We start from the raw sequence: 10,134 nt of genomic DNA, 5'->3' as shown, positions 1-10,134 counted from the left end.
AGACGTTCATTAAAAGTTTTTAAGAAATATCCCAATTTTATGTAGCAGACGTCCCTGAGCCCCAAACACTGGTTGACCATGGACTTGTTTGGGCACAGTTTAGTGTTATTTGTTGCTATTCTTAAAACAATACTTTCACTCTTATTGTGCATTGAGGTAAACAAAATATTTAATGAAAAAACATTCATTATTTCGGTACTTAAATCTATTTTCGTCTTGATTTCATGTGAGTGAATACGAAAACTATAACAGACAGCTGCAAGATGGTTAAATCTCAACAACAAAACACCTATCAAAGTTAATTTTCACTAATGCGTGTATATACTGAATATTTTTTTAATGAAACCTTATGTCAACGATAGATTTACAAGTGGTTTTCTTATTACTTAACAGCAGAAAACACACATCGCCTGGGAGACTTGACCCACTTGACCTAAATAGAGAGCGTCAAGTAGCACACAGACGTGTGCTGGTGCTGTGTTAGTGGAAGATTTAACAGTGAACCTACATTTGACAGAAATTCAGGTGAGCGTTAGAGAAGTGAACAGAATGTCTGTGAAGTATGGCTAGCAAACCATTGTGAGATAAACCACAGGCTTGACAGAAACGACAGTTTTCTTATTGTGTCTTTGTGGATATCAAAGAGGAGTAGGTCAAATAGTCCCCTCAGCTAAAACGTTGTGTGAAGCAAAGACTGAACTGTTCGTGAGTGCGAAAGGAAGCGTGTTTGTGTGCGGAGATGTTTGTTGCGAGACGCTGCGAGATCTTAACTGTAAGAACAGCTTACGACAGATTTGAAAGCGAAATTTGACATTAAAAATGCTTCACAAACTTACAATAAAATATCACATTGCTGTAACTGGCCTATTTTGTGATAGGTTTAGTGTGGGAATTGTTCTAGTTACACTTGCTGGCAGGCTAAACTCAAGTACTACTACACTTGAGACGATGTCGGACTACCACAAGAAGATGATGAACTATTTCGGCGCCGGTGGTGTCATGTTAAGCTTGTCCCTGGCAAGGGAGTTGGGCGTGGTGAAGATGTTGATGGAAGCCAAAGTCCCTCTCACATCACAGCAGGTGGCTGACAAGCTGAACCTCAGAGAAAGGTAAATACCGTTTCATGATGAAGAACTGGTAAGAACATTGATAGACATAGATTGATAGAGGGGACCCATCTCATACATATTCTGTAGATAGACATAGCAGGCATAGATTGATAAGGAGGGGGGGGGGGGGGAGACGCGGAGGGCATCTCATACATATTCTGTTATGCCGCCATTTACGTCCGGGACCCTGAAAGTTTAAGAACCTGAATACTGCCCAGAACTTCTCCTACAAACAAAGTGACATTGCTCCATACCAATGGGGACCGTCCACTCGATTGAGTTTATATTGTAAGAGTTATATACGTGGGCTGGTCAAAAAGTTGTAAGCCTAACAAACAAAAGCAATAATTGTGAGGAGATTTGGTTAATTGTGTTTTTCAACATAATCTCCCAGGTTTTCAAAAGACTTCTCAAATCGATAGTGAAGCTTTTTAATTCCAGTCAGGAAGATGTTTTCTGAAACCACCCTAAAGAAACCGATTCACGACAGCTTTGCGGTCGTTGTTGTCGTCATAGATTAGAAATCATTGGTGCCAGGTTGGCGAGTATGGAGGATGAGAAGGTTCTTCGAAACCATCCTGTCGCACAGAAGCCTTTGCAAGTCGAGAGGTGTAAGAAGAGGCATGCATTGTCATGAAGTAGTAGAACTCCAGCAGTCAGTATTCCTCACTGCTTTTTTTTGACAGAATCTCTCAGGCGATAAATGCAAATCAGCATAGTGACCACCGGTAATCGTCTTTTGACTTTCTAAGGTAATTAACAAGGATCACACCCTGTGCATCTCAGAATACAGTGGCCATAACTTTCTTCACTGATCATGAAGACTTGAATTTCTTTGGTGCCAGAGAAGTGGAATGGCGCCATCATAGTGGTAGACATATGTTTCATCCCCCGTTACTAATCTTTTGGAATTTGACGAAACCCTCCCCAATTAGCTTTTAATTTTCTCTGTCAATGTCAGTTCCTTTTCCTTTAGATCAGAATTTAGAAACCTTTTGGTACCCAACGAGCAGATATCTTATTCGTCTGTAAATGTTTGTGAATACTAGTTTCAATACTCAAATAATGTTCTATCTCGACTAGTTCACTTTGTTATGGCCCATAGTTGCAAGTTAGTCAGGCGTAGAACGTTTTGACCAGCCCTCGTATCATTATGAGCTTTGAACAAGTTTTTGATAAATAAATGTTTTAATTATAATTATATTATATTTCCACAGGTATGTGCGTGAGATACTTGGTTCACTCGCTGTCGGGGAGGTCATCAGCGTGGACGACTCGTCCACCCAGTTCCATGTTCCAGATGACCGCAAGGCCACATTCAATGCAATATCCGTGTTTTCCAGATTTTTGCCACAGTTTGGTTTGAGACATGCCAGTATCAAGGACTGTGCTCAACAACGGAACACTGGTGGTAAGGACATTGTACATTCACATGGATTTCATCAATATAATACTCAGACACTTATTTACATTCCTATTTCTCGACATGAGTTGTAATCCTGTTGAGAGTGAACATGCAGAAACACAGTTACGTTCAAGTAGAGTTTTCAATTGACACACACGTCTGGAACATAAGTATTATCAGTTCTTCCAATGAGGAATCCGATATGGTATTGATCATGAAAAACAGGGGTATTTATGCTTTGAAGTTGATCATAAGTTAATCATCATGTAGAAAGTGATTCAACTTTATGAAACAATGGTAACTGTTGTTAGAAAAGGTACTCTTAGAATCAATAATATGACAAAATAATAATATCTAGTCCTTTATCAGGAACAAATAACCAAGTTTCACTCATTGACATATTGTCCATCTATGCATGATCTTCCTTATTCAATTCAATACAATTCATTAAACAATGTTTAATCACACCTTAAAGGATGTGACGCAGATACAAAGATGGTATATGACTTATAAGGTTCATTTCTGTGTCCCCATTTCCTTGTCAAATAAAGGATGTCAAATGTACAGTTTCAGTTACCTTTGTATCTCAAATGTCTCAATAATCGAGTGTGGACCAGACAATTCAGTGATTGATATAATGAGCATCGAGCCACGCAATTGGGATACGATGACATGCATCAACCAAGTCAGCGAGCCTGACCACCCGATCCCGTTAGTCGCCTCTTACGGCAAGCATGGGTTGCTGAATACCTATTTTACCCCGGATCTTCAGGGGTCAGGTGAACAATTCATTTGCCTTTGCATGTGTTTGTGATGGGTGCCACTGGTAGGGGAGGATACACTCAAATTTTCGCGAACACTTGGTATCATCCCTATTTGATAAACTGTGCAAATTCATACATACTTTCAGCTTTTATCTCTACGCATGTTTTTGTATAACGAAGTGATCTTGTGTACCTGACGCTTTCTCTCAGTTGCGTTGGCGTTGGTATGGTTTTCTTATATTTACAGGAATAGTCTACAGTCAAACCCCTGGGCTTTTTGAAACATTGACAGACATTTTGGTCGTAGTCAAGAAAGATATGATTGATACAGATATCCTGTCTGCCATTCCTCTGTTGCTGCCAAAGTTAGGTGGGTAAACGAATAGACGAGTAGGCGCACAATACAACAATTCCCGCGTTAACGACCAATTTTGATCACAATTATGCAATAGTTTATTAATAAATTTATAAGAGCTCAAAGGTTATATGCTTTTGTGCCACGTACCTATCTTCTAACTATGTACTTTACAAGGGAAACCAAATGAAGGCATATCGCACTGATATGTTTTAACTTAACATGATTTAATATTGATACAACTCGACTATATGTTGATGGTAGGAATTGTGTTTGATATTTTACTTTTGAGTGCTAATTCTGAAGTATTTCAAGGTTTCTGTCTTATGTCTTACTTAACTTGTTTGTTTTTTAATACAGAATCCGGAATCAAGGTTGCGGAATTTGGTTGTGCAACTGGGATAATTTTAAACAAATTAGCTTCGCGATTCAAGAACAGCACCTTCCTTGGTTCTGATGTAGCAAGCGTGCCATTGGTTCAAGCCAGAGAGGAAGCAAGCAACCAGGGCCTTCAGAATGTCACTTATGACACAGACAATATTGAAACTATATCTGAAAGCTACAAGGAGAGTTTTGATTGGATACTTACCCGTCTAGTTATTCATGACTTAACATATCCACAGAAAGCCTTAAACGAGATTTACCAGTGTCTGAAACCAGGGGGTATTTTCAGCATGATTGAGGTTGGAATAGAGGGAGGCATAACTGGCAACATTGCTAATGCTTCAGCTATGTTCTACTACTCGGCGAGCACATTCTTGTGTATTCCGGAAAGCTTGCGCAGGCCTGACTCTGCAGCACTTGGGGCTACATGGGGTGCATCTTTGGCAAGAGAGATGGTTGCTAAAGCCGGTTTCACCATCATCAACGAGTCTGTGAGTCACACAGATGAGCATGAGATACACTTTGTCTGTCAGAAGTAGATTTCAGTTGTATTGTACAGTGACATAAATCTTTAAAACTTTAAGCTATTTAGAAGAGGTTCAAGGAAAGTTTTTTTCAGATAGATCAGTGCAGCATTTAATACTAGTATATCAGGATATCATAATTATTTGAGATTGTGTAAAAAGATTAAGTATTAATAATGCATGTGAGGACCTGATAGACAACGAGTTTGAAATTCTTGTAACTCCGGGTAATAAGCATCTAATATCCTCGGGGGGCACGGGTGACCCAGTCGCCTGAGGCGCCGCGTTTCGCTGTGCAGAGTTGCGTCCCTTGGACACGTCAGAAACCTATGATTGTGGGTTCGAATCCCGGTTCAACCCAAATATGTTTCTAGGTTTGTCAGCACCATACCCGTGCTCGTGGGTTTCACCGAAGTGGTAAACGTCTGAGACCTGCATCCCTTCGGGCTTTCCTCCAACATTAAGCTGACACGCTGTGATATAACTGGAATACTGTTAAAAGCGGCGTCAAACCCAACTCACTCACTCACTCACTAATATCCACATGGATGCAAACCTTTAACTTTCTTTGATGTTGGACCTATGAGGTATGGCCACACGACTCTGCCATATTTTGTTGGTCTGGTTAAGACAGAAAATTACAAATATCACATGCCGATTGATCACCTCAATATTGGTACAGTAAACTACGGTTATAAAGAACTCAAAGGAACCGCTAATTTTAGTTCGTTATAACCTTCCTTCGTTTTAAGCATATATGCAACGTATATACAACAAATGGCCGGGACCGAAAAGACAAGTTTGTTGTATCCATCAGTTTGTTATAAACCTGTTCGTTATAAATGTAGTTTACTGTAAATGTTTACTTTGACTGATACATTCGCCATTGATGAAATTCCAAAGTGAAAGACCGATGCTCCACAACTTTCATTCCGTTTGCTTTTACTCTTTTCATCTGCAATTCACAGTGTAGTTGTGGCGCCTAATGTTATATGAAGTGTTATTTGGTATAACAGTTTTTATGTTAGGAGTTTTGTCTTCAAGGAAAGTGTCATCTGACATGGAGAGAAAAAGCATTAAATATGAACAACAAGTACATGTTTTATCAGTATCGTTATTCAAGTACTTTCTTTTTAACATCGAGTTTTAGAGATATGGACAATGAGCTTTTTTATAATATGCAACATTGAATGTAACATTGTGTGACGTAATCAAAATAACAGAATAAATGATAATGAGTGATCAGATCAGATGTTTCAACGCTCCTTACTTATCAATATATGATCTATTAGCCAGTGTGAATGCACACGTTACGCAAGGCAGGAGGTGCAGTTGTAGATTTGAATTACTTATGAATGCCCCCAGCATTTCTTCCCAAAACTCAAATCACTTCTGTAGAGTTGTTTCCAGTTAAGACGTGTTGACTGCCTGTCTACGCCAGCTACAGGGCAGCGATTACAAAGCTGGTGCATGGCTGAAATTCAAAGGAGGTTTTACTGATGTGTGACTAATATTTATGGTTTATGTGAAGCCACGAACTACCCTCGTTGTATATTCCTTTGTATGTTTTACGCATTGCTGTTTGGAGTTGAAATATGTTTCCCTGACAAACTCCAGTTCCTTCTGTTTGTTTAGATCTCCATTTAATGAGGCAATAAATAAATTGTTTGTTTGTTGTTAAAAAGCCCCGAAAGGGTATGTGAGACATTATTCGAAGTACTATATTCCAACCAGATTTAATCATCAACATGGCGTCTTTTTATCACAAATAATTATTTCTAATAAAATAGTTTATATCACTCCATCCGTATTTAATTACGATATTGAACATGTGAGTCTGAAGAGGCCGAGTGTTTGTCTCTTTGCTGATGGTGAAGGGACATAAAAACAGACGAACCTCGGTGTGTCGAAATCGTTGGGACCTGGAATAAAGTTCGGGTTATCTTTCGTTCCAGACATCAGGGGAATTATATGATATATTTTAATTCTGAGGACTCCGAAATGAGTTTGACACAACAGCGAATTCGACATATCCAAGTTCGACACAACGAGGTTCAATTGTATATGCCATGGTGTTAGTCCAGGACAGGACGTCCCGAGTCGGTGTAAATTAGAGATATGACACAGTGGGATATACATATTAAGCTGCCGCATGAGTCCGGAGTAGTACAAGCCGCAACACACCCATATTATATAAGTGCAATAATCTTGAAGGCAACCTTTAACCCCATTTCAACTCACCTCAGTTCATCTGATTTCACTTCGCTATTAAGTTAACCTGTAGATATTAGACAGTAGCCAAAGGCGTCATATATAGAAAATAGTTTCCATTTTTCACAAGGTGGCCTGGAAGAGGCACACACAGCTGGAAACTATGGAACTACACATTTAGGAAGCAGTATGTTACAATATTCTCAAAGGATTATACATAGTTTGTGACTCTGGAGCAAGGAAAGCGTAAGCGAGTGAGTGAGTGAGTGAGTTGACGTGGGTTTGAACAATATTTCAGTTATACAGGGCATGTCAGCTTAATAAGGATGACAATAATGCAGGTCGTTGGCGTTTAAAGCTTTTTATTACTTAGGTTCTGTTCTCCCATCCCTCTAACCAATATGATTAGAGACGGGATATTTACTCAGACACTGGTTCAACACACACAAAATACAACAGTTTCACAGTTAAGGACATTCAGAATGTCCAGCAGACAATTCGCATTTTTGCAAAGCCTGAGGACATAATGATGTTCCAGTATTTTTCTGGAAAACAATAATGTTTTAAAACAATCCAAGCAAGCACATCATACGCTTGGGCTTTGGGATGACTTGCCATTTATCAAACCTGACAACTATGTCTGTGGAGTTAAAATCAGGTGGTTTTAAAACACAGTATAATTGTTAATGTTCTAAAATATACGAGGCTTCTTATCCAACTGTTACCTCAAAGTGATCTAAACCTTTAAGACCCTTTCTCATATGCATCATTTTACGGTGTCCTTTCTTATATAACATGACTTTTATGTGCTGGTGTATTTCACGGGTAAAGATAACAGTTCCTTGTGTCACGTCTAGGAAGGAATATCTTTTCATGGCATACATTTGCTTCACTCTGTGGACTTTATTGATGATTATGTCATATATTTGTAAGCCATTGTTCATGAAGTATACTTTCCCTGAGCCAACTGCCATGACATGATGTCTATGAGACCGGACAAAATCCAGTGTTGTGACTCTGTTCGTGCTGTGGTCGTATCTGCAGAGCACAGAAGGGCACCACCAGTACACACTCGTGATGTCTGCGTCACACCACAAAATGGGAACCCTCTGATCTAGGGTCTGTGCTGGTATTGTCATTCGTTTCTTTGGCTCCTGTAGAGGCACTGTTATCAACTCGAACTGATGACGGCGGCGCTTCAGAATAAACAAGTCGTTCCTGATTCGATCAAGAGCGAAAGCTGTAACATCTGAACAAATTCTTCTTTTGGAAACTGCTCGTCCATTTCTTATTCCATATTGCAACAAAACTGATCTCCCCTTTAACACTACATAGATGTAACACCTAGAATAATCCACCTGCATTCTAGCTCGAGCGTCAGCAATACGGATAGTTAACGAAGCCCACTTATAAAACGTGTTTTTCGAACTATCATACGCCTTGAAGTACACAGACCGCCCTTTGAACAAAACAATCATGAACTTTGGCTCTGAACAATTGTTACCCTGACACTGGCAGTTTATGGAGCTGCCATTTGAGGCCGCAGTGTCAAGGGTCGTTGATTGAAGTATGTCCTGCCGAAGTGAAGAGGAATTGAACACCGATCGTTTATCCTCTTCTGTCCATTTCGTTCTTGGGAGTGTTGTTGTCTTTGGTCGTTCTTTGTTCTTTAGATGTACGTGTGACGCATTGCGTTGGCAAATTTGTAGTATCCATGGTCCATGCTTACAGCTTTCAGTTCTCATTAGTCGACACTGACGATCCAGTGTGTCTTGTAGATTGTGTGGGGTAGGTTGGTTTGGTGAGTCTTCAGTATTACCATACATCCTAATATAAGGAATACCAGCTGACAAAAGGAACACCAGCTCCAAGCCAAGAAACATCATTTTGTTCAATGTTGAGATTGATACAGAACCTGTGCTTTATAACGTGGTGTAGTCCCAATGAACTCGAACTAATGACCTGAAAAAGAGTCAGTAATTTTAATTTTGAATGGATAGAAGGGTTCAGTCAGCGACAATGTTAAAGGTGACATTATATTTTCATAAATGTCTTAGAAGTGTGAAATATCAGGTGGCAGTTTACGCTCTCCTTATAGAATTTGATTTTCTATTTTGTATCACAGAACAAAAAACAATAGCTGAAAACCGTTCTATTATTTACGTATCTACGACAGGCTGCTCAACTGACAATGAACGGTCTGAGAAACGCATATCTATTTAAAAAGAGGACTGCGATTCCAGACAGTCATGACCCTTTAACATTATGGATGTCGGCGAAAATAATTCTCAGCTTTCTTCCTTGGGAGAAAGGAGACTGAGTGTCCACACAGCCATGACCCATTAACATTATGGATGTCTACGAGATGTTTCTCAGCTTCCTTCCTTTGTTTCCAGCATTTTTATATGAATCGGAATTGTTGCTGGGATTGGCAAGAGGGTCCACAACTACCGGCTTGTATCGCGATTACTGAATACAAACAGGTGATTGGAAAGAATAAAAACGTTTCGATGTTTGTTTGTCTTCAATAACCATAGGGTCTTTGGCTGTCATGAAAATGCATCAGTAAAAAGAAAAACTTTTTAGAGTGATATTTAATGAATAGTTACGAAATACTTTTCAAAATATTTTTAAATTATTTGGCCGTTTTGTATACTCTGAAGGGTATTTCTTCATAACAGACTCAAAATGATAATTTTGTTCTATATCTGTTCAGGGTTGGCGAATCATCGAAACACGTATGAAATAGTAGGGACCTATCAAAATTTGCCTTGACTGTTTTCAATGAGTTGAATTTCTGATTTTAGTCATCCATTCATATAACTATTATCACTACTTTCAGTTTTATGCCCAGTGGAATCTTCTTCGGCAGATAACTGAGACTGGATATCATCTGGCAGATTGATTTCACTGTCAAGGTTTTCATTGGTATGCATTAAAGACAATAACAACTAATATTTTGAAAAAAAGGCCATATATATGGAAGCGCTCATAAAATCACAATGCATCGGCGGCACACAAACATAATCACTTAAAATCTTTGGCAAGTGAACCAGTCCGATGACGTTGTCGCTGTTACGGATTTCTTTTCTCAGAAACGAGAGACTAACGTTAAGACAGTATCGGCACCGAGTTCATTAAGAATATAATTGTAAAGAGTATTACAAATGTTCATGACGGACTGAATGAGGTGTCTTGTTCGAACAAGTGATGTGTGATATGTGAACAGAACTTTGTTGTAAGAGAGTCTGATTCATCGCTCTCATCGCTCTTGCGTTGCAGTTGTATGTTCATGTACAGGCGTCAGCGAGTGAGTGAGTTTGGTTTAACGCCGCTTTTAACAGTATTCCAGTAATATCCCGGCGTGTCAGCTTAATGTGGG

At 39.3% G+C, this 10,134-nt stretch overlaps 1 protein-coding gene across 3 annotated transcripts; it reads left to right on the top strand.

Annotated features, from left to right (window-relative positions):
- The first annotated feature begins 405 nt into the window (after positions 1 to 405).
- Positions 406 to 4,897, top strand: LOC124121501 (uncharacterized S-adenosylmethionine-dependent methyltransferase Rv2258c-like). Of its 3 annotated transcripts, none has more exons than XM_046484511.2 (5): positions 406 to 525; positions 902 to 1,109; positions 2,327 to 2,520; positions 3,526 to 3,648; positions 3,994 to 4,897. In XM_046484511.2, exons 2-5 carry the CDS (start codon positions 949 to 951, stop codon positions 4,554 to 4,556), a joined length of 1,041 nt encoding a protein of 346 aa, XP_046340467.1. In that variant the 5' UTR covers positions 406 to 525; positions 902 to 948; the 3' UTR covers positions 4,557 to 4,897. The 3 variants fall into 3 exon arrangements, with proteins under 3 accessions (XP_046340467.1, XP_046340469.1, XP_046340468.1); XM_046484513.2 differs by having other exon boundaries at positions 421 to 525; positions 918 to 1,109; XM_046484512.2 differs by having other exon boundaries at positions 421 to 525; positions 879 to 1,109.
- Positions 4,898 to 10,134: the final 5,237 nt, after the last annotated feature.

The sequence above is a fragment of the Haliotis rufescens genome, unplaced genomic scaffold (assembly GCF_023055435.1).
Source record: "Haliotis rufescens isolate VD_foot unplaced genomic scaffold, xgHalRufe1.0.p SCAF_47, whole genome shotgun sequence".
In the NCBI taxonomy this organism is placed as follows: domain Eukaryota; kingdom Metazoa; phylum Mollusca; class Gastropoda; order Lepetellida; family Haliotidae; genus Haliotis; species Haliotis rufescens.
Note: the sequence above shows the minus strand (reverse complement) of the source record. Positions and strands in the feature narration are given on the sequence as shown.